Source organism: Monodelphis domestica, chromosome 7, assembly GCF_027887165.1.
Source record: "Monodelphis domestica isolate mMonDom1 chromosome 7, mMonDom1.pri, whole genome shotgun sequence".
NCBI lineage: Eukaryota > Metazoa > Chordata > Mammalia > Didelphimorphia > Didelphidae > Monodelphis > Monodelphis domestica.
In genome coordinates, this window is record NC_077233.1 from 219,164,153 (window position 1) to 219,189,336 (window position 25,184).

Genomic DNA, 25,184 nt, shown 5'->3' on the forward strand with positions numbered 1-25,184 from the left:
TCCATAGGAAACTCAGTGGGTACATTGAAATCAGCTTGTATGCTTTTTCTTCTCTCTAAGCTATACTTTTCTCCCAGAGGAGGAGTATTGATTTAGTTTTGATGCTGGGTGATTTATAAATATGCATGAGGATTTGAGGTTATTTAACTGTGCCTTTTAATTCGCCTCGCATTGCTGATTCTCTCTAGTGAGGGTTTTTTTGGTATGCAGGGCAGGCACCAGAGTGGCAGCCCTCTCCTAGCTTGCTGGGACCTTTCCAACATCTGTTAATCCCAAATCTGCAGCAACTTCTCTGTCAGAGCGGAAGAAAGGAAGGGGCCAAAGCTCTTAAACTTTCCCTTAAAGGGGTAGAGGAAGTCATAGCTCTTGGGAAGATAAGGGAAGGCGTTACTGGGTGACAACGCTGGAGGAAATTGAAATTTCATCTCATTGGCAAAAGAGAAATATGGCCAGTCATTTGAGTTCATGTAGAAATTAAATGAAGCAGAAAATCCAAAGAAAGGAGAAGAGCAGAACCCCTATTCCACCCTTCTCTTAAGAGCCAAGAAAAAAAGGCCTTATGCTATGATCTAAAGAGAGAAATCAGAAAAAATTTTAAATCCTTACCTTCTGTCTTAGTATCAATTCTAAGATAGAAGAGCGGCAGGGCCTAGGAAATCAGGATTAAGTGGCTTTTACAGGGTCACGAAGCTTCAAAATATCTGAATTGAAATTTGAACCCAGTCTCTTCTGTCTCCAGGCCTAGCATTCTATCCACTGTGCTAGAGAAATTAGATTCTAAACTATCCCAGGCAAGATGTAGGACTTGGATTTCCTCAGCAATAAGATCTGCTACTCATTCTATGCTCAAAACCTTGCAGCTAAATGGCCAAGTGGATTGAGAGCCAGGCCTAGACGCAGGAGATCCTGGGTTCAAATCTAGTTTCAGATACTTCTTAGCCATATGACACTGGGCAAGTCACTTAACCCCCATTGCCTAACCCTTAACATTCTTCTGCCTGAGAACCAATACATGGTATTTACTTTAAGATGGAAGGCAAGTGTTTAAAAACGACAACAACCTTGCTCACCAAACTTATGAATCCCTACAGGGACTTTGTCTCCAAGAGTCCCTTGACCAATTTCCTCTTTAGAACAGCTCTCACCTGCTCCATTAAAAACAGCTTCCCTTTCCTCACTCAAATATGGAACCATGTGTTGGTGCTTCCTAATTGTATTCAGTTGAATAGATGTTTATTAAATTACTAAAACAGGTATTTATTAAAATACCTATGTACCAGATATAGTACTAGGCCCTAGTAGTCTCAAGGAGCTTACTTGTTATTTCGAAGAACTGGTCCATTTGACTGCCTTGTCAAGAAGGTGACATCTTGGATGTTATTCCTACTTTTGCCTCCCTTAGAAGGCAAATAGATTTTAGAAGGCATCTCAGTTAAAGAATTGCCTAAAAATCAGAGATGCAGCAGAAGTATTTCATCTGCCATCTGGGACAGCCCAATCACCAGGAAGAGATTTGTCCATAAATTTCAAGCCTGGATCCTCATGATTTCTGCCCCTCATTTCTTTCTCCTAGCCCTTCTCTATTTTTACTCACTACTTGTCGCACTTTTTTAATATTCTTTAAAGCATGCTGACTAAAATTTCCTTGTGTTTAACAGCATTCATTAAAAGAAAATGTCAGGTATTTTACTCCCTTGGAGAGTGAAATATTTTTGTTTAGTCAATAATTTCACTGGAACATAAAAGGAATGTTTGAAACAGGAGCTGGTTTTTTTTAATGTTTTATTTTTTTTAAGATTCTTGTCAGTGTCTCAACAATTCTTTCAGCTGTGAATCAAACAAGGCAACAAATTTTTAGCAGAAGATTATAGCCATTTTCCCCCTTTCTTCCTCAAAGCTGTCATCCTCCAACAGATTTCAGCAAAGTTATAATACAGTCACTCCCATCTGCTAGCCCTTTAATGCTATCCGCTCCCTCTGGGTAGCTTTCCTTCATGTTAGCTGATGGTCCATTTCTCTGCTCCTGCTATATAATGCTTTAATCCTCCTTCCTATCCAAAAGCAGGGGCTTGGATTAAATTCTGTCTCTCTGTCTCTCTCTCTCTCTCTCTGTCTCTCTCTGTCTCTGTCTCTCTGTCTCTGTCTCTGTGTCTCTCTCTGTCTCTGTCTCTCTGTCTCTGTCTCTTTCTGTCTCTCTCTCTCTGTCTCTCTGTCTCTCTGTCTCTCTCTCTCTCTGTCTCTCTGTCTCTCTCTCTCTCTGTCTCTCTAATACTTTGGGCCCCCTTTTCTCCTGCTATCTTTGTGACTCTCCATATTCCCAGGATGATCATCATAGGACTTTGGATCCAAGGGTTATACTAGTCCACTTCCCTCATCACTAAGTTCTGGGGACACCACACACTCCTGGTTCTCCTTCTACCTATCTGACTATTCCTTTTCTGTGTCCTTGGCTGAATCTCCATCTAGATTCCATAATATTAGCTTGTCTCTCAGGGTTCTATCCTGAGTCCTTCTCTCTCTCTATTTCTATCTCTATCTCTGTATCTTCATTTGGTGATCTTGACTGCCATGGATTTAATTATCATCTTAGGCTGATGGTTCTCAGATCTACCTGTCTTACCCTAATCTGTCTGTTGCCCTCCACTTACATCTCCAATTGCCTTTCAAATATCTTGAATTGGATATCTAAGAGACATCTTAAACTCAATAAACCTATAACAGAACTCATTATCTCTTCCCCCAAACCTTCCCTCTGATCCCTCTTACCTTGCCTATTACTGTAGAGGACCACAAGCCTTCCTAGGCCTTTGGACTCGCTATGTAACAGTTCTCCTGGATTCCTCAATCTCTCCCAACCCAACTCCCCCACCCCTATATCCAAGCTGTTGCCAGATCCTACTGATTTCACCTTTGCAGCATCTCTTGAATACACTCCCTTCTCTCAACCGAAGTTCTACCATTCTAGTGAAGATGCTCATTGAAGTGCCTGGACTCTTGTGATAGCCTGCTGGAGGGTCTGCCTGCCTCAGGGTTCTCCCCACTCTAATCCATGCCCCATTCAACCATGCAGGTGATTTTCCTAAAACACGCATCTGAGCTTGTCTCCCCACTACTCAGCAAACTCTAGCGGCTTCCAACAGCTTCTAGGAGCATAGACGAAATGCCCTGTCTTCCACTTAAAGCCATCTCCCTTTCTTTGTCTCTTCTCCCCCATTTCTCCCACCTCAGAGAACCACAGTCCAGCCTCTCCTGGAAAGGACTGGTAATCAGTTACCCATGACTCCAAGCATGTTCCTTCTGAGTCCCTTATCCAAAACCCGCCACCATTCCCTTATCTATACGTGTTGTCGTGACTTATGGGATTTATAAGCGCCTTATTTGTAAAATGAGGGATCTGTCTTTCTTCCTTTTACTTCAATCCCCATTGCTTACTAGTATTAAATTAATACTCATCACTCACTATACTCGTGGAGACATTTCTCACAAAGACCGGACTCAGATTAAGGTGAGAGTTATTTTGTTTATATTTCAGCCAGGAAATCTTTATACTCAATGCCAGTGGTTTCCCTGGGGAACTGTTTGGTGGAACTTTTCAGCTATCTTTTACCCATCTTTCCTCCTTAGTTCATTTCAATTACTTTAAAATTTCCAAAGCATTTTCCTCCCAGCTGCTTTACGCTCTCAACCCAGGTACTTGATGAGACAAATAAGACTAGTGCTCCTACCCATATAGCCCCTTGCCTTGCCTTTTAAAAACCTTACACCTTTGATGGGGAAGAGTTGTGTCATACCCAAAAAGAAAGCCCACCTCCACTGTATACTCCCTGTATGGTGCTGGACATCCTGTAAACTCTCTGGGCTACAGTTTTTCATCTATAATTTGGGAGGTGGCCTGAAATTCCTTCTGACTTTTAAGGCTGTGATCTTAGAGGTCTCCTAATCCACGAGCCATAGCCCAAAACTAGGACAAACGTAGACGAGGTTCATGGACAGCCAAAATAGGTGTCACAGAGTTGATACATGAATTCTCATGTATGCCACGTAGAAGAAAGCCATTCCTTCCCTCACCGCTCCACCACTCAACTCAGAGCCTATTTATTCTCTGTTTACACACAATTATAAGCCCCTTAAATATGTAGTTTAAATTTGTAGTCCACAGCAGATTTAGAAGCCTGTTCGATCAAGGGTTCTACAGGCAGGTATGTCAGTGCATTGAGAGGAGACGACTGACTGAATGGAGTGTTTCTGCTCTGTGGTAATGCATGGAAATGCTCAGAGGGCAGAGAGGAGTCTCTCCACCAACTTGCTTTGATCTTGAGGACTGTATCAGCAATTCAGTGAGCAGCTGCTACCTCTTCTCTGGCTGCTCAGAAGTTCTGGTTTCTTTCCTCTCCCCTTCCAAGGGAGCCAGCTCTAGTTCAGACTGGGGAAGACTGGTCTCTTACCTGCTTACCATTTCTTTTTATCGTGTATGCTAATCTGAGGTAGCACTTTCTAAGGTATATTTAATTTAAACGTTAAATATGTGGTTTAATGATTGCAAGCTGATTGCACATTTAAATATACAGCCCCATTATTCCTCTCTTTCATCTGCGGCCTTCTGCACCACCAGCCTCCACCCCTCTCCCCATACCCTTCTCCAGGGTAATGCCCTTGTAGTTTGTGCATTGTTCTCACTGGAACAGAGATTGTACCTCTAGTTCAAACATTTATATGTAAATAGAAAGAGAGAAAAAGAAGAGATTTACTATGGAGTTCAGTACATTTCTCAATATGACAGCCGCATTTCTTCCTGAGTCTTTGTTTTGGTTTCTAAGCATGCACCTGGCAGAGGTCAGTATGAACAGGTGCAGTATGGTTATCTCTTAGTTTATTGCCTCTGTTTCTTTCTGGCAATACATTGTGGGAAATGCTATTTCCCTTAGTGGGGTCTCTTGGCTCTCCTAGGAATGATTTAACATGAAGATGTAAGTTAGATTTGTCTGTATTCCAAGTGATCTCTTTGAGTTAATGTTTGTTTTTGGTTCTATTTTCCCTTCTGTTTTGTTTTGTTTTGTTTTTTAATTTTGCTTTTTTAGCCATTCCATAAAACTTGGGGAAGGCACATATTTTCACGTGGAGAAAAAGAAATTCATTTTCACTCACTGGCTCCATTAAAGAGTGCATGAAAGAAATTTATAGTCCAAGAGTCTTCAAGTGAAAGAATTTTGGAAATATTCCTTAAGCCATTCTGTTAGTTTTCCCAAACTTTCTCAGTGAATTTCTTGCCTCTAGTCAGCCCTAGGAGATTTTGCAGATCAGGCCTTAAGGAAAAGCAGGAGGCATTTTGGCAACCATTTGATATTTAGACCATTTTCATAACTGAGAAAATAATTTGTTAAAAAAAAGCATTGAAACTGGTTGTGAATCCCCTTTGGTTTACAACCTGCCTTCAGTGGCAGTAGCCCCAGTCTGTTTCACTGGTTGAATTTTCCCATTAACAAGTCAGTGGGAAGATAGCCTCTTTAGACTGACATGAATGAATGAATGAATGAATGTGTGTGGAACTTGACTGCTACTAGTGTGCATTTGGGAGAATGCACTCCCTTGTTCAGAGCCCAACAGAATCTAACCTGGGAGGCAAGCCAGTGCTACCTTCAGCATCCATTTAATCACATTCAGAATGATCTCAGTATAAGTAGTCAGCCATTTGCCTGCAAGAAGACTGACTGGTTTTCAAAAATTTAAACATTTTCCACAGTGTTCTTGGATCAGAAAAGCAAATACTTTCCCTCATGAAAATAGTTTATAAATTTAAGAAGCTAATCCATAGATTTACATCCAATTATCAATATTTCAAGATGGCTTCAGCAATTCATTCCATCTTCTGTCCTTCCATTTGGGCACAAAAAGGTATAAAAACAGGGTAAATGTTGTCCTTAAAAATTGACTTAGATGGCTCACAATCAACAGTTTTCTTCAGATTTTCTCTTACCCTGGCCTACTTGAGAAACTGAGTTCTACAGCTTTAGACTCAGGAACTGTCTGTCTCTAAAATTTGAGGAACAGGAAAATGAACAGCATTGGTACAAGTTGGGGGAAAAGAGGACCCAAACCCCAGGATATTTATACTGTACTAGGTCAAGAGGGACAATATAGTTTTGTAGCAGTCCACTCCTAGCTATGGGCAAGGGGAAGAGTTGGTATGTACAGATTGCCTTAGAAGAGAGCATGCTCAGTCTTGAGCATGCTCAGTATTGCATGTGGCTGGGAAAGCCTCTGACCCTTGACCCCAGCTTCCCCCAGGTTAGGCGGGAACACAGGTTTCTTTGTGCTGGTTAAGAGAAACCACACCTATACCTTGTCATTAACCAATGATGATCATCCCTATGTACTGTGTATATTTGCATATCAAAGAGATTAAATAGGGCCCAGCCAGCTCCGCCTTTCTCTCTTCTGCTCTTGCTCCCTTTCCAGCTCGCACTGATGGCTGTCCTTACTGGAGCCTGGCTTTCAGGCCAGGCTCCATCTTTAATCTTTCTCTATCATCTCTCTGACCTGTGTGGTATTAAATCTGGATCTCTGGACTGGTAAAAGCCTTCGGAAGGGTCCTTTGATCAGAGCTTGTCTGTGGCTTATTGGTAATTAATAAAGACTCATTCCTGCCACCTCCTATCTCTACTTCGACTCCGTCATCCCCCTCATGGTATCTAAAACTTCTATCCTTTCTCTATCTTCCTACCTTAAAGCTTCTCTCTCTCCTCTGAGGAAGCTTTAAGTTTCCTGGAGGTGAGGCCACTGGAGAGGAAAGAGGATTTAATAAGCTCACATGTGAGTCTTTTGTTTTTCTCTGGCAAGTTAAATAAGGTGAGCCAAAGAGAGATTTGTGAAATCATTAAGTTATGAGCTTCTAGACTGTCTTTTGCTTCTTTGTGTCACTAGTCCCATCCCAGTCCACATAAATGTCTATTGACTGACTGACTAAAGATTAAACACTTCTCTCATAAACCCAGAACCTCTATTCTGCTTATCTCAGACTAGAGATTTCTGAGCAAATGACTGTCTAGTGCTTTTATACTAATAGGCTTTGTTAGACTCCCAATCGGTGGGCACTTATTAAGCCCCTATTAGGTGCTAAGCACTGGGGAAGCAAAAAGAGGCTAAAAGAAGTACCTGCCTTTTCCAAGAGTTTACAATCTAATGGAGAAAGCAACATGCAAACTAATATTTACAAAGCAAGCCATATACCAGATGAACAGGAAATAATTAAAAGGGAGGAAGCACTAGAATTCAGAGGAATTGGGGAGAGGCAGCTAGATGGCAAAATGGATAGAGTGCTAGACCTGGAAGTCAAGGGGGCCTGGGTTCAAGTTTGACCTCAGACATTTCCTAGGTATGTGATCCTAAGCTAGTCACTTAACTCCTTTTGCATAGCCCTTCCCTATCTGTCTTAGACTTGTTAATGGGAAAGAAAGTAAGGCTTTAAAAAAAAAAAAGGTGGAGGAGGATTGGGGAAAGGCTTCAGGTTCTCTTGTTTTGTAAAGATTGCAAATGAAGCTCTATGTTCCTGTTTTGTTTTGCTTTTCTTCTTAATCTGAACTTTCTGTTTAGAATCAACACTAAGTATTCATTCTAAGACAGAAGAGGGATAAGGACTTGCCCAGGGTCCTGCCAGAGCTCCATCTTCAGGGAACCCAGAGTATTGCTTTCATCTCTTCTATTGTCCTGGAGCCTTGCAGAGCATTATTAGTGTCCTTGATATAGGATGGCTTTGGGCAGTACTCACCATTCTTTTCCTTGAAGATTCCCCCTGAAAGCTGATGAGCTGCTCATCAAAGGTTTTTGTTCTTGGTATCAAGTCCAGGAATTTAGCTGAGGCAGCAAGCCCATTGTTTCTTTGCCTGGGCATATTTTCATCTGCATTCCTACAGATGAGCCCATCTAGATTGAAAAGGTCCCCAGGGTGCCTCTCAGTAACCCTGAAGCACCAGGCCCTACACAGCTGGCAGCAGTTGGTCCAACCGGCTCTCCAGGTACCTGAACCATTAGCATACAAGACCCACCGAGCACCCTGGAAAGTCTTGGTGAAGGGCACTTCCCCCTCCCTACCCCTCAATAATGGAGTTCGGTTCTGGTCTGCCTTGAGGCCCTATTACTGCTTCTAGTAGAATCCACTGCAGGCTTCAGTACCATCTCTCTTGGCTGGAACAGCACACATTGACTGGAGAAAAGGATTTAGAGTTTGGGGGCATGTGTTCAAATTCTGTCCTTTCCCTTATCTAGGCCTCTGTTCCCTCCCATGTAAGACAAGAGTATTAGACTGGGTCGCCCCAAAGGTCCCCTCCATCCCTAAATCATTGCTATAATCCCTTGATTAATGGCTGGGATTCAGTGCTGACATCATGGCCTCCATCTGAGTGGTTGCTAATACAGGATGCTGATGTCACCTGTTTGTCCAGGCAGTGTTTCCTGGAGACTAGACTGTCTAAAGGAGGTACCACAAGCTCCTAAGATGTAGTTCTTCAATAAGCATGGTGTTCCTCTGGAGGGTAACCATGCCTAAATCTCATTGCTAATTAGGCCAAGGTTGACGGTTTGATCCTTTTATAGACAAGTTAACTTTGCACTAAGGCGATGGAAAATTGCTTCACAACAATGTCAGAAGTAGAAATGGCTACAAGGGAGGCCCATCACAAATACTTTTAGAAAACTACTCCAAGTACATGCCCTTCTGATAGCTCATCCATAGCCTCATCTTTGTATTTGCAAAACAGCACCTTTTATAGGCAACTAGACAAACAATACAATTATTCCCATATTGCAGTATCAGATTTTTGTGACTTTTTTTGCCTTTTCCTGTTCACTAATATTCAAAACTGTTTTGGCTCTGTTACTCTCAAGAGCCTAAGGGAATTCAGAGTTTTGCCAGAAGTACAGAAAACAACAAATAATGGATCAGTGACTAGCACCACTCAAAAATAATAAAATAGCTTGCATTCATTCAACAAGCATTTATTAAGCCCTTCAATGTGCCAGACACTGGGCTAGGGCTTGGAATCCAAGAAATAGAACAGATTTAGCCCTCAAGGAGCTTATGTTCTTCTGGGGGATATTTGTATAGGGCATTTTTTTTTAACCCTTACTTTCTCTCGGTAACAATTCTAAGATGGGAAGGCAAGGGCTAGGCAATCAGGGACATGCCCACGGTTACACACCTAGGAAATGTCTGAGGCCAGATTTGAACCCAGGTCCTCCTGCCTCCAGGCCTGGCAGTCTTATCCACTGTGCCATCTAGCTGCCCCATCATTTCATAGAGGTTTAAGAGCCACAAGACCATTTTACATATGTCATCTCACTTAATGCACACAGTTTTTCTTTGAGATAGATGCTATTTTACAAATGAGGAAATAGACCCAGAGAATTAAAATTATTTGTGCCAGGCTGTCCAACTAGTCAGTGTTAGAAGTGGAATTCAAACCTAGAGGTTCATGAATCTGAGCCCAGCACCTTCTCTCTTCTTCCTGCTGCTCCTCTTGTATTTTTTTGTATTGTAAGCAAATGGGACCTTTGTATTACTCTTTGTCAAATAGGATATTTTGTTGATATTCATTCAGATATTCCATTACAGTGAACTCTAGGGATCCACAAGTTTATGTTTTCCTTTAGAACCAAGTCAAGAGACAAATTCTGGGTCCAAGGTGCTACTGCAGCCTGAGCTAGTGTAGGTAGAATCTTGATTGCCTAGATCTGTGTTGGTGAACATATGGAATGTATGCTGGAAGAGGCTGCTCCCCTCCCCCTCTCCACATTGGCTTGAGGACATTTCTCCCATCACCTGCCCCGCTACCCAGCAGCCCAATGGGAGTGCTTCCTTCCTCCCCTGTCTGGGGTAAGGTGGGGAGTTCACATGCGGCATGAGGTGCAGTTTGGGTACTCAGTCTCTAAAAGGCTCGCCGTCACTGGCCTAGAGAATGTGTATGTGCTAGGAATAGTCACCGCCCACATAAATTGATTTGATCCATTCAATCGATGAAAATTTAAGCAAGGCAAATTTTAACTAAACAAAAGGAAGAACTTATTCATACAACTGCCCTCCAATGAGATGGAACTAGCTTGCAAAATCATTTCTTCACTAGAAATGAACAAGATAGCCCCCTACCTATCTAGATACTCTATGCAAGGGATTTCTACAACTGGTTTGAATGTTGGACAAATCAGTAATCTCAGTGCCAGGACTTTATCCTTATGTAATGTATATCAAAGCAGTCCTTTTGTTCAAGTGAACATATAATACAGTTGATATTAGTGACATATTCCTTATAATTAAAGCTTCCTCAGAGGGGAGAGAGAAGCTTTAAGGTAGGAAGATAGAGAAAGGATAGAAGTTTTAGATACCATGAGGGGGATGACGGAGTCGAAGTAGAGATATGAGGTGGCAGGAATGAGTCTTTATTAATTACCAATAAGCCACAGACAAGCTCTGATCAAAGGACCCTTCCGAAGGCTTTTACCAGTCCAGAGATCCAGATTTAATACCACACAGGTCAGAGAGATGATAGAGAAAGATTAAAGATGGAGCCTGGCCTGAAAGCCAGGCTCCAGCAAGGACAGCCATCAGTGCGAGCTGGAAAGGGAGCAAGAGCAGAAGAGAGAAAGGTGGAGCTGGCTGGGCCCTATTTATATGCGAATATACACAGTACATAGGGATGATTACCATTGGTTAATGACAATGTATAGGTGTGGTTTCTCTTAACCAGCACAAAGAAACCTGTGTTTCTGCCTAACCTGGGGGAAGCTGGGGTCAAGGGTCAGAGGCTTTCCCAGCCACATGCAATACTGAGCATGCTCAAGACTGAGCATGGGTGGACTGCTACATCAATGCACATGAAATCTGAGTTTCAGAACCCTGGACCAGATGACTTCTAAGGTTCTTTGAAACTGTGAGATGCTATGATTTTAAATAAATGAGTTAATAAGTGCTTATCATCCAGCAAAGGGCTCCTCCAATTCCCCATTTAGGCATAAAAATGATCTTGAATTCTTGAAGGCTTTGCCAGTGGAAAACAAAACTCTTGACAAGTCATACCAAGATGGAAAGGCTTCAGATGTGATCCTCCATTGAAGTATACAACCAATATCCAAGGACCAACTGAACCAAGTATGGAGAGATTAAAAAATCTGAAGTCTTCTCATTAACTTTTTTCCTCAACCATTGCTAATCACAATTAAAATTTATAGAAGCATGGGTGAGTTGTTAAATGGTAGGTCATTTTTTTAGCCATGTCCAACTCTTTGTGGCTCCATTTGGGGTTTTCTTGCCATTTCCTTCACCAACTCATTTTAAAGATGAGGAAACTAAGGCAAACAGTTAAGTGATATCCGCCCAGGGTCAAATAGCCATTCAGTATACAGCTCAGGACTTCCTGACTCCAGGCTCAGCCAGAGCTCTATCCCCTGCACTACCTCATGGCCCTCACAGTGTTAATAGTGCTTATAATTGACCTTCATAGAAGAATGATGCTATAGGAACCTGGCGTGGTTTTTTAAATGGTTTAAGTCACTACTTGACTAGTTGAGTTACTGTCCAGATTCTCCATTAGCTGGCCCTGTTGGTAAGTGAAATGTTAATAGAATGCAGCCTCTTTGCTTGCTCCTTTTCCTCTGCCCCAAGGGGCCCTATACCAGTGAAGTAGTATTTCATGGTGTTGGCAGCAGTGTTTGGAAGATCTGGATGGGAAAGGGGTTCTCATGTGATGAATATGGCCAGATCAAATCTGGATCAGAAGAAGGATATATGAATGATGGAGTACCAATACTGTACAGTTGGGGAGGCCCAGGGAGAATAACAGCCCTTGGCTTAAGGGAAAAGGGTGATGCTTTTTCTTACTCAAGATGCAAAATGAGAGCATGTTGGCAATTTTCAGCACCCCCCTCTCATGGGTCTGGAGTGTCACTACAGGCTTTCCTGAATTTTCAGGAAGAGGGATCATGCCAAGAAATCTTATTTAACTTCAGAGTTGTAAGAGATCTTAGAAATCATCTAGTGGCACCTTTTCCTGTGGAACTGAATTCCAGGACACCGTGTTCTAGGAACCAAGGTAGCCCATTTACTAGCCAGTGGCAGCTTAGTAGCTATCATTTTCAAGCCCCAATTCAAACTCGTTTAAATATTTATTATTTCAAAACATGATGCTTAAAGGTTAAGCCTGCTTTTCCTAAAGCTCCAAACTTTAAATCATTGTTTCCTTTATTCCATCTAATAGCAGAGATGAATAAGGATTTCAAGAGTTTAATGGAATTTTTTTTCCCACAAGTATTTAAAACCAGGTGGATTTGACTAGAATAATATGATGTTTCTTTATCACATTGGATTTTTTCAGAGGTGGCAAATCCACAAAGATACAAGTGAATCCTCATACTGGATTGCCAACCTTGTGTTTAAAAGCAGGTAATGGAAAGAATATGCTTTAGAAGAGAGAACACAGGAAAGAGTCAGAAGAGCGTAGCTTTCCAACAGGGCCCAGAGGAAGGATTTTTTTTAAGTGACATGAATTAGAAAAGAAAATGAGAATGAGAAAAATAATGTTTGCAGATCAAGTTCATCTAAAAAGGGGAAAGTATCTCTAATCTCTAGCAGTGCACATTTGTCTTTAGTGTAAGAACTATGCTCCATTCTACTTTCCTCTCTCTCTATGGGAACCCTGATTCCCAGCAGTTCAAATTATAAAGTCAATGGCATCAGGCTAGTATGGTTAATTTTAGGCCAGTTAACCTGGGGCCTGCTGATCATCACCATATCAGAGTGTTGTTAAATATAACTGGGAAGCAGTGAGGCCTAGTACCCTGTGCTACATATGGGTATGCCTTACAAAGACTTCCTTTTAGTGCCTTACTTTCCTCCAATACAATTCTCAATTGGATCATAGAATAAGTTAATTAAGCCCAGGACACACAACTAGAATATAGAACTAAAACCTAGAGGCTAATTGTATTTCCCAATTAATTTACTTTCCTAGGCCTTGATTCCTTCATTTATAAAGATGAAGGACACAGAGGCAACTAGGTAGAACATCAAACTTGGAGTCAGGAGGTCCTGGGTTCAAATGTTACCTCAGACAGACTTTCTTGCATTTTCAGGAAGAGGGATCATGCCAAGAAATCTTGTTTAATGTCAAAGATCTTAGAAATCATCTAGGGGTGCCTCTTTCTGTATGTTCCAGGAACCAAGGTAGGCCATTTAATAGACAGTGGCCCCCTAGCGACTAGCTTTGTGACCCTGGACAAGTCACTTAACCCCATTGCCTAGCCCTTACCATTCTTCTGCCTTAGAACCAATACTAAGACAGAAAATAAAGGGTTTTATTTTAAAAAAAATGAAGAGGGCAAGGGCAACGAGGTTTAATAGAATGTATAGCACTAGACCTGGAATTCAGAGGTCCTGGGTTCAAATCTGGTCTCAGACTTAACCCCATTTGCCTAGCCCTTGCCCTTCTGTCTTAGATTCTGCTGACAAAGCCTGTAGATCCATACTCTTTCTACTGTATCATTCAGTTTTGCAGTGAGAGGGCTTGGAGTTCCTTAGAACAAATACCCTTCAAAGAGATTCAAAGAGAGCCTGCCATTTCTACAACCCCACCACAAGATAATACATAGATGTGGTCAATAATTCTAACTGAAATGAACTAACTTCTAAAGCAGGAGAAAGAAAGAAAAAAAAAGAAGAATTGTCAATCTTAGAGAGTTGGGACCTAGAAGGGGGCCTTCCAGCATATCTCTGGTCCTTCTCATCCCCTCATTTTGCAGACGAGGACGTGAGTTTCAGAGAAGCACAAATCAGTTTGCTGGCACACAATTCCAGAGTGCCAGAGCTGGGCCTGGAACCCAGTATTGATTACCATTGAATACTGAGTACCAGAACAGTGCTCTTTGAGGAAAAGAAGAAAAAATGAAAGAGCACGTATATACACATATTAAATTATGCCTGTTGCTACAGGATCATTTCTCTTGACTGTTTCAGACAAATGGATGGAAGGGGATAGTGTAGTTAGTGCTTGCATTCACTGAGTATCTGGAGCTCTACTTCTGAAAGGGATTTTCCCCCCCTTTATAACTCACTAAAATGATTTTTAAAAAAAACAAAAAAAAACCCTTAATCTGAGTACCACTAGAGGGCACAAAATAGTCACCAGGCCTTTAACCTTTACCTTTTCTTTTTCTCTTACTGAAGAACTGTCAGGAAGCAGGGAAGGCCTAAAAAGGGGAGAGAGGGTGCTGGGAAGAGGAAACAGAGAAGTCCTACGTTTCCTCTTCCCTTGGAAGCTTCAAAGCAAAAACTAGTGGAGTAGTCTTGAAAATGCTATCACCAATTTCCTTGAGTGTCTCAAAGGCCTTGGAGGGTAGCTTGAGCTGTGTTCACAGGGCCCTCCCTCACTAATGGAGCAGAATACAAACCCAGGAGCTCTGGCCAGCAAACTTGTTGCTGTCTAGCCGGCACTTTGGCAGTATTACATGCCAGCAGTGTCAGTGGTAGTGCACTCAGCACACACACACACACACACACACACACACACACACACACACAGTGTTTTAGTCTCTTTCCAATGATGCAGGCAGATTCTGCCTTCATATTTACATCCCAAGACAAAGTAGGAGGCAGCATTTTCTGGCAGAAAGAGCTCCAAGGTGGCACCGACTGGCTATGTGACCTTGGCCAATCATCTTCTCTGACCTCATCCTCCCCATCTGGAATTTGGGATCCATCTCAATTCCACCTACTCAGTTTGGGGTAAGAATAAAGGATCATCTTGGTTTTGTTCTTTTTATTTTTAAGCCCTGACTTGCAGTTTTAGTAGCAACTCTTAGACAGAAGTGCAAGGGCCAGGCAAATGGGGCTAAATGACTCGTCCAGAGAAATAAAGGGAGGAAGTTTCTGAGGTCAAATTTGAACCCAAGATCTCCTGTCTCTAGGCCTGACTCTCTACCCACTGATCCACCCAGCTGCCTCTGCTATTTTTTTAATAACACTACCATCTCCAAGTTATCCTGCCTCCGAACCCCAACCTCATGGAGGTCTTCCTCCAACGAGCATTTATCAGATCCTATCCATTCCATCTCCATATTCTCTCCCCTGATTATCTCCCCTTTTCTACCCTTGCTGCTACCGCCCTGGTTCAGGCCCTCCTTAGATCTTGCCTGGACTGTACAGAAGCCTCTCACCTGCTGCCCTGCATCTAGCTTTATTGTCCCATCAGCTCATCCCTTCCCTTGTTGTGAGTTATTTGCCTAAATGCGTAAAGCCTGATGTTATGCTCTTCTTCTCAACAGCTGATTGTCCTGCTTGCCAAGTAAAAGAGACTTTTTATTTGTGTGTCTACAGTCCTCTGAAATGTGACTCTGAACTTTCCCAGACTCATCACATCCTGCTCCTCTTGGGGCCCTGGATACGACTGCCACCCTGAGCAACATGCTCCCCTTTGCCTTGGCCTGCTTTAGGGCCTTTGTATGGAGTGTTTCCTCTGCTCCCTGTCTTGGTCACCCCACAATCCTTCCCTACACTCAAGGCTTCCCTTTTTTTTTTAAAGCTTAATCTACATTAATAATTTTCCATCATTTTATTAAGCCTAGACAATCAACAAAATGATCAATCAAGCCCTGATTCATGTTTGCCAATCTCTGAAGTATAACTACTCAAACTGAAAACTGAACAACCAGTTCTTTAGTTCCAGCTCACCCCTGATTTTATCCCCCAAAATGACATTCAAAAGATGCATTTCCAAGTGCTTTTGTGTGTCCTCTTCTTGTCTTAAACTGTAAGTTCCTTGAGGTCAAAGATGATCTTTTTCTTATCTGTGACCCCAGCACCTTGCCCAGTGCCTGGAGCAGAGTAGACAGTTAATAGATTGGGTTACATTTTGTTTTGTTATTATGTTGTCCTCCCCGTAGGAATGTGAACTCCTTGAGAGCAGTCTCTGCTTTGCTGTTCTCAGTATATCCATCTCAGTACTTTCCCCCCATTCTTTTTCTTCCTCTGTAAAATGGGGATAAAAAATTTTCATAATTCATTTCCTGAAATCTTCCCTCATCTGCCCGGCTTCAAGTGGTCCCTTCCCTGGCCCTCTCTCTGAACCTTAGATGTGCCCTTACCAGGTGGTACTCAAGTAACCTCTCCAGTGTTTCGTTATCTGTGTGCATGGGATTCACCCCTCTTCCCCTGCCCAAGTAAAAGATAAGCTCCTTGAAGGCAGGGACTACCTCAGGCTTGTCACTATTGCCAGTGCTTAGCATACTCCCGTAGGTGCCAGTCGAAACTGTGACTGTATATACCTATACGCTGGCTCAGAGGATGGCTGAACTGCTGGGGCTGATGAGACTCTAAGGCTGTAGGAAAGACTGGTCTGGGGGTCCACTGCACGGTCCAAGTGCATTGTGGGTCACAGAGTCCGAGCAGACACTTTCATAAGCCATGTCAATAACAAAACTGCTCTATGATGAGAAGTGGCAGCCCCGTACTCTGCTGACCACGTTTCATCGGTCCCATGCCAGGATTTTCAGCTTTCCAAACAACCCAAGTTGCTTATAAGTTCATATCATTTTTATTGAGCATGAACAAAATTCAATATACCCCAGCATTCGGTTAGATCCAGGCTCTCTAAAACATCTAGACAGTTATTCGTGTCCCAGAGCATCTTTGTTATAGCAACTGTTTGAGAAGAGATCCAGGCTTTCAAGTTTGGTCATCCTCATTCCACCAATATGTCTATGCACAGGGTAAATTTGTTTCCTCCTTAACCTATGGACAACCCCATGGCTAATGCCATCTTTGAGCTCCTGTTTTTGAAGGAAGTTCCTTACGTCTGGGGAACTGGCCCATTCCAAGGATTGTGTGCAGGCCGTAGGGGCTGAGCAAGAGGAATGTGCGCAGTGCAGGACCATGACAGAAAAGGGTGGCGTGCTCTCTCTTTGAGGGCAAGAATAATCAGGCACAGCGGGATTTGCCTGACTGGTTTTGTGTTCTGAGCACAAAATGCCTCCTGGAGAAAAATGTTCCATCCGAATTTGTGCTTCAGGGAAGTATCTAGTCTAGCTCACCAGTGACCCCCATGACTGGTCTCATTCTGGACTCCTAAGCCTGTAAGAATAAATTAAGTCGGCCACGTGGCCTACAGCTCTGAAAAGACAGACTGCACATGAATTTATCATAAAGTGCTGAGCGATTTAGAACTCCTCTAGCAGCATTTCACTGCTTACCACCTGAGGCTTGGGGCCTCTTCCTATTTTATTCACAGGTGGTTTTTCAAATATTGTGGCTCTGGAAGACTCCTGACAGTATTGCTCAATCAACAAATTTTTATTGAACAACTACTATGTAATAGACTAATAATAGTGTGGCAACAACAACAAAAATGCAATTCCTCATTTCTATTCTCAAGGAGCATTATAATATTCTAGTAGAAATAGCACTTGCATAAAAAATTACCACCTGGCACAGAAATTCCAACTTAATAGGGCTGTCTAAGAATTATTACAGGCAAGTGGTCATTTAACTAGCATTTATTAAGCACCCACCATGTGCCAGGCAAAAGCCAGGCCTTGTTCTCAGGGGTATCACAGTCCAAAGAGGGAGACAACATGCCGACCCATCTATGCAGACAAGATGCAAGCTGGATAATCTAGAACTGATTGACAAGAGGATTGGAAAAGATTTCTTGCAGAAGGCTTCTTTAGCCAAGATATGAAGGAAGAGAGGCAGTAAATAAGGGGGTTGGGGGGGAGGATGGAGAGAGACAGACAGAGAGACAGAGACAGAGGATGAGTTAAAGAGTGAGTTTCTTTCAGGTCAGTAGGATTATCAGTGGAAATGCCCAGGCAGAAGATAGAGTGTGTTATGTGAGGAACAACATGGAGGCCAATGTAAAAAAAAGGGAAAAAAAGGCAAATGTGTAGTAAGTGAATGATATAGAAAATAAGTACTCTAAAATTAATAGGATGGTGAGATCACTGTGTGCTACAAGTATGCTGGATAGGATTTACCTGGAAAGACACTTAAATTAAATCTTGCACAAGATAAGTATTTGAGTAGGCAAGGTAAAGAAAGGAACCTCAATTACCCAGAATCCTGACTCTCCTTATTGCCTTGATGACTTCTGAGATTCCTTCTGATTCTTTGATCTTATGATCATACAGAATATAGCTAAGAAGTCAGCCATAAGGTAAAAATTCAGGGAAAATGGAAGTCACAAAAACTATCATCTTTACTCAATGTGAGGAGATGCCCAAGAGCCATATTGACTCAGAGTTGTGGATAAAATTAAATTTTCAATTTAACAAGCTTGGTTATTTCTCAGCTAGTACATATTGGAAGAGAGAGAAGTAGATTTGCTGGAGTAACTTACAGCCCTGGGGTCTTACCTGATTCTGAATTCTTCTTGTCTTCTGCTCTAATATAGTATGCTCCAGATACTCTGAGGATTACCCACAACATTAAATGTTCCCCAAATTCACTGCTTTTTATAATTCTTCTGTTTACTTTATATATTCTTCTTCTTCCTCTCTAGTTAAGGAAGTGTATAATACATTTAAGAAAAATTATCATCAAAATAATTAGTGTAAAAAAGCTTAATACCTCAGAATATATAGCTTCAGTTATCTTGGTAGTTCTTTTATGTGGAAGAACTTATTCTCTAAGAACTGATCCTCTTAATTTGTCTAGGCAAATGGAGTAATGGCATAGTCCAGATAAATATCTTTTTGTAATGGTACCATTAAGACTTTATAATCAAATTGTTGCAAAATTCTAACCTGATGATGTAACCAACCAATTACGTTGTTTTCTCCTTCCTTTTTTACTCATCTGACTTCATCTCCTGATGCCTTGTAGGACATCCTTCAGGGCCTAAAACCATATTAGCCATTCTGCCCAATTCATCATTCTTCCCCGCCCTATCTATCACACCCTTTGATCCCTTAAAGTCTTCTTTGGGTATACAACCACTAAACCATGTTTCTGACCACATTGAATTCCTGTGCCATGTGATTCCTATGGGTAGCTGAGAAAACTAAAGCAACTGAATTTTGTCTGTAGTTTTTCCATCTTGCCCTTGATCCTGTTTGTATTGCAACCCACACTCTGCAACTTTCCTTTCTGCTAACGTAGCAAGGGTAGTCCTCCTATCTTTTAGGGTGAGGTTATAAGAGATAAGTAACCTGAAGAAGAGTCTTCCCTGTTTTTTACCCCCAGCAGCAAGTCCTGTCTAGTCAAGGGATACCACATTCCCTATTCCTATCCTGGAAGCTCCCAGCAATAAACTCTTTCTAGTCCAGAGGTCCCCCACACCCAAATTACCTTCTACCTAAATTGAAACCTTATAAGCGTTGTTCGTTTGTTCCTCTGAAGAGTCTCTACCCCTGCTTTTGAAGCTCCCTTGCTGAAAAACTCAATCAATCTTCCTTGGTTCCTAAATTTCCAGTTTGGTTCTGGTTCTGGTTCTGGCTCAGTTTCAGGTATATTTTAGCACTGACAATTTTACCAATACTCCCTGCAGCTGAGCTCTATGTTATGTGCCCAGTTTTCTCCCAATTCTGCTAGACTGAAAAATATCCATCTTTCCTCCATCCCTACTTCTCTCACCCACCTTGTTCAAATTCTTGCTATCCATTCAACACCTTTCCAAAAAAGAATTCCCCATTTATAATATGGTTACTTTAAAACATTATCTCTTTTAACATTGTTTCAAGTAGTATTTTTTGTGGTCCTGATCCATAAATTTAGGCTGGATATGCTTGTTTGGGATCTACGAATCCTTTTTTTATTTTATAACTTAGCTTCGGGTATCTGAATTGCCACTGGTTATACCTAGGATCTCTTTGTGCTTCTTACAGGGTTACTATGACCAGAGCAAAACAAAAGTAATCCACTTGAGTAAGAATCCAGCCAGCCTTGCCAAAGGACGACTCAAGATGGAGCAGCAGCAGCTGCAGGAAGAGTGCCAGCAACTCCAGGAGCTGGTCCGGGTCCTAGAAGGAGGTGGCGCCATTCCCAACAAATTGGAAGGGGTTGGATGTTTGCAGCCTTCACAGGAGATTTCAGGTACATTCTGTTGTAGTATCTCTCTGCTAACTCTATGGTACTAAAAGCATTTGGCCTTGGATCTAAGAGAAGGAGGGAAGGAAGGGTGACAAGATCCCGGGGATGCTGGCTCAAGAACATTATAGATAGCTGTCTTAAGAGCCAGGGTACATAGAGAAGAAGACTATAATGAGCCTGATGGCAAATGGACTTTTCCCTGAATTGAACCAGAGCCCACGCTGGCCTAGTGGGAGTTGTGATTGACCATATAGTGTTAGCAACAGCCTGAAAAAGGTGATATTTTCCTTATGCGGTTTAGCAAATAGGTTGAGTCATTGAGGGCCAGCAGATAAGAAATAACTCAGGCAACCAGTGGAGAAACAAGTGGCTGAAATCTTTTTAGACCCCCTTAAAACAAATTAATATCCTTTATCAGTTTATATGTGCCCCATTAATCATGACTAAATCCAATACTCCATGAAAATAGGAAACATTTTTCATTTGACCAAGTACATTTTACAGAATCTCAGAGTCCTTTGCAGCTGCACATGTCAGCTCTTCAGTACAAAAGAGGAAAAGAAAGAGTTACCTTATTAATACAGTAGCGGAGAGGTCAGTGCCTCTCAAGCACACTCTCCAGTTCTGTAAATCAAGGTAACAATCTCTGGAATGTGTGACTTGTCACCTCACACACAGAGAGGTGGCCAGCTAGAGTTGATTCACACCCCCCAAAACTGGGAGATTTTACAATTGCAAGGTCTGCCCCAAGAATATCCACTTTGCAGCTGCAGAGGAAAACAGATCAATCAACAGGAAAGAAGGAAAAGGGCTCCGGGAATCAAACTGTCCCTATGCCAACGTGTATAGCCAGTGCCTTTGGTGGAGGGCACTTTGGGATAGCACATGCCCCTCATTCTGGCACTGCCTTTGACTGACCCTTAGCTACAGCTGGCCTGGGGTGGGGGGGTCCAAGGAGGTGCCCTCCTGACCTGAGAGAAGAGCTCTAAAGAAACATCAGGCATGTTCTGAAATGAGAAGAAAGGTTTCCCTTTAGAGCCTTTTCTAGTCATTTCCTCTTCTTGCTCTGTTCTGCCTTGCTTTCCCCATTGTAAGAGGGGACACATGGAAGACAAGAAGGGTTTTTTGGAGAATTGTTGGTTCAATTCTCTATCTGCTACCTCCCAGTCCATAATAATACCTTTTGCTTGTGTGGAACATTATATTTTACAAAGCAATTTCACGTCTCTTTTAACTCATTTAATCCTCACAACACATAAGTGAATTTGGTAGTGACTGGGAGAGATGAATAGAGTCTAAAGAAATGGAAGAGGCTTTACAGATCTTCTCATTCTAGTCCAAGCTTCCTCTTAATGTAGGAATCCCCTCTACAATATTCGTGAGGACCTCAACTTCAATACGTAAAGCAACTGAAGGCTCCTTTCTTTATGAGACAGCTCATGACATTATTAACTTTAATTGTTAAAACGTTCTTCCTTATGTTAAGCGGGCTTCTGTTGCCTTTTAATTTTTTTAGTTAAAATTTTAAATTAGAAAGTATTTATTTCTTCTCCCATTCAGCTACACCTTACTATTAGGAAAAAAAAGGAAAAGAAAGGCAAGATCCTTTTAACAAATATGTAAATGAAATTTCCACACTGAACATGTCCCAAAATGCATCTCATTCTTTATATTTTGTCCATCACCTCTCTATCAAGAAATGAGTAATATGATTGATCTTTGCTCTCTGGGGAAATTGAAAAGAAAAAGAATAAGAATTTCTGTAGCACCTACCATGTGGATGAGGAAACAAAGGCAAACATCAGTTATGTGATTTGCCAAGTTTTAGTTCAGGTCTTCTGACTCCAGGCCCATTTTTATGACATCTCTGTACTAGATGATAAGCTCCTTGAAGACTAGGAAAAAAAAAAAAATATATATATATATATATATGTATATATATAAATTTTGTGTCATTCCTAGTACCTAGCACAGGGTGTTATGCACAAGAATGTTAGATTGTATGGAATGGAAATGGAATCTGGTGAAAATGTATTCCACTCCCAGACTTCTAATAATGCCTGAGTTCCAAACTGACATGGGCCACAAATATATTGACAATTAGATATCTGTAGTTTTTCCACTGTCGAGTGGCTCTATGGCTTATAAACTGAATATTGTGATTACATCATTACTCTGGGGAGGATTTGTTCATTTACTTTTGCCTTGTAGATTTCTGCATTTACTACACTGAATCATGATTCAGCAAAAGTTCCTTCAGGGTCTGTTCTTGTCTCTTTATATTTCTTCTCTACCCCATTAAGAGAAACAAAAAAACTAAAACAAAAAACAACTGTATCAGAAAGGAAACCAGGCTTATTGGTTTGGAATTTAGAAAAACCTAGGCTCAAGGCCTGGCTCTGCTAAATGTTATCTGTGTGACCCTGGGCAAGTCACTTGACCTTTTGAATCCCCCAGGAAGCCTTCTAGGATTGTAAATTGCAGAAATGAGGTAATTTTCATTGATAGAAGAAATCCCTTACCAGAATTCCCTACCTCGGTGAAATCACAGATGTAGATTACATTCTGATTCTACCTTATTCCTGTCATCATATTTCTACCCCCCAGATTAAATGCCTAAAAGACTAACTTTCCATTTTCTTACATCTTTCCTGAATAACAAAAAATTATTAATTTTGGGTAATCTTCTTTGTTTTTTGTTTTTGTTTTCTTATTTTTTTTGTTTTTTTTTTTTTTAATATATTTTATTTGATCATTTCTGTATTATTCGTTATTATTCGTTAAAGCATTATTCGTTAAAGACATAGATCATTTTCTTTTCCTCCCCCCCCACCCCCCATAGCCGACGCATAAGTCCACTGGGCATTAGATGTTTTCTTGATTTGAGCCCATTGCTTTGTTGATAGTATTTGCATTAGAGTGTTCATTTAGAGTCTATCCTCTGTCATGTCCCCTCAACCTCTGTATTCAGGCAGTTGCTTTTTCTCGGTGTTTCCACTCCCATAGTTTATCCTTTGCTTATGAATGGTGTTTTTTTCTCCTGGATCCCTGCAAGTTGTTCAGGGACATTACACCGCCACTAATGGAGAAGTCCATTACGTTCGATTATACCACAGTGTATTAGTCTCTGTGTACAATGTTCTCCTGGTTCTGCTCCTCTCGCTCTGCATCACTTCCTGGAGGTTGTTCCAGTCTCCATGGAACTTCTCCACTTTATTATTCCTTTTAGCACAATAGTACTCCATCACCAACATATACCACAGTTTGTTCAGCCATTCCCCAATTGATGGGCATCCCCTCGTTTTCCAGTTTTGGGCCACCACAAAGAGCGCAGCTATGAATATTTTTGTACAAGTCTTTGTGTCCATTATCTCTTTGGGGTACAGACCCAGCAGTGCTATGGCTGGGTCAAAGGGTAGATATTCTTTTGTCGCCCTTTGGGCATAGTTCCAAATTGCCCTCCAGAATGGTTGGATCAATTCACAACTCCACCAGCAATGAATTAATGTCCCTACTTTGCCACATCTCCTCCAGCATTCATTACTTTCCTTTGCTGTAATGTTAGCCAATCTGCTAGGTGTGAGGTGATACCTCAGAGTTGTTTTGATTTGCATCTCTCTGATTATAAGAGATGTAGAGCACTTCTTCATGTGCTTGTTAATAGTTTTGATTTCTTTATCTGAGAACTGCCTATCCATTTCCCTTGCCCATTTATCAATTGGAGAATGGCTTGATTTTTTGTACAATTGATTTATGGCATTGGAAGATGACAGGATTCCTACCCTGGACATGGAAACATGCCAGTGCTCTGAGCATAGATAAAATAATAAAAGGTAAAACCTAGTGGCAACAGCCCAGGAAACCAGGGACAGTTTCAAATAGGATTTAAGAGTGGGCAGATCATGGCCTTGTCACAAAATCCCAAACCAGTAGCTGATACTGGAAATATGAGTAAACAGAAGATGATACTAAACACAATAAATAAAAAGAGGTTGTCTACACAGAAGAGAATAACTACTCAATAAGAGAATAATACTACAAGTACAAATGAAGTATCCAAAAAAGAAAATTAGTTTTGCCACTAGGACTCACAGAGTATCTGAAAGAAATAAAGGAAGGTGTTTTGTTTTGTTTTTTTAATGAAGTTATATGTGAAGTAAATCAATTGAGGGGAAAATAAACAGAATGAATAACTTAGAACAGAAGGTGGACAGCATCACCCAATTGGTGAACTCTGAAAATTGTACTGTAACATACAGAAATCAATGATGCCAGAAGATAAATGTAAGAATGAAATCAAAAGATTTTTTTAAATTGAGGAAAATACAAGGTTATCTACTATCAAAGACTATATACTATCAAAGAAAATATGTTGAATAGAAATAATTTAAGAATCATCAGACTTCCAAGAAGCCATTGCTACTCAAAAGAAGTATGTACATATTTTATTAATTCCTAAAAGAGATCCTTGCTGTTGTTCATTCATTTCAGTGATGTCCAATTCTTTGTGACCCCCTTTGAGATTTTCTTGGCAAAGATACTGGAGTGGTTTGCCATTTTCTTCTCCAGATTATTTGACAGAGAAGGAAACTGAGGCAAACAGGATTGAGTGGCTTACACAGAGTCACACAGCTAGTAGGTGTCTGAAGCCAGATTTGAACTTACTACAAACATGAGTCTTCCTGGTTTCAAGCCTGGTGCTCTATCCACTACACCCCAACACTGCCCCATAGAACCAGAGGACAAAGTAAAAATGAGGAAAACAAAAACAAAAACCCCAACCACTAATCTCCTTAAAGAAACCTCAAACTGAAAATACCCAGGAATGTCATAACCAAAATCCATAGCTTCCAGGTAAAAAAAATTTACTTGTAAATAGCCAGAAAGATCGATTTCAAATAGCAAGAAATCAGTCACAATTGCAAAAGACTACACTACAATTACTAAGAAGGAGAAAAAAATCTTAGTGATATTCCAAAAGATAAAAGATAAAGACTTATAACCAAGAGTAACTTATAATATAATATATAAATGTAATCCTACCATGGCATAGAGGTGGGAGGGGAGACTCCTCCTTTAGTTGAACAGAGGACTTTCAAGCATTCCTTATAATAGGATAACT

General features: G+C 41.2%; 1 protein-coding gene across 8 annotated transcripts in view; it reads left to right on the top strand.

Moving 5' to 3' along the window:
• The window catches only part of MAD1L1 (mitotic arrest deficient 1 like 1), a 999,035-nt gene that overhangs the window by 655,306 nt on the left and 318,545 nt on the right, over positions 1-25,184 (top strand). For all 8 annotated transcript variants that reach the window (XM_056804306.1, XM_056804308.1, XM_056804307.1 and 5 more), the window contains one exon: positions 19,858-20,065. In XM_056804306.1, coding sequence (XP_056660284.1) covers positions 19,858-20,065 — 208 coding nt within the window. The remainder of the gene's footprint in view (positions 1-19,857; positions 20,066-25,184) is intronic.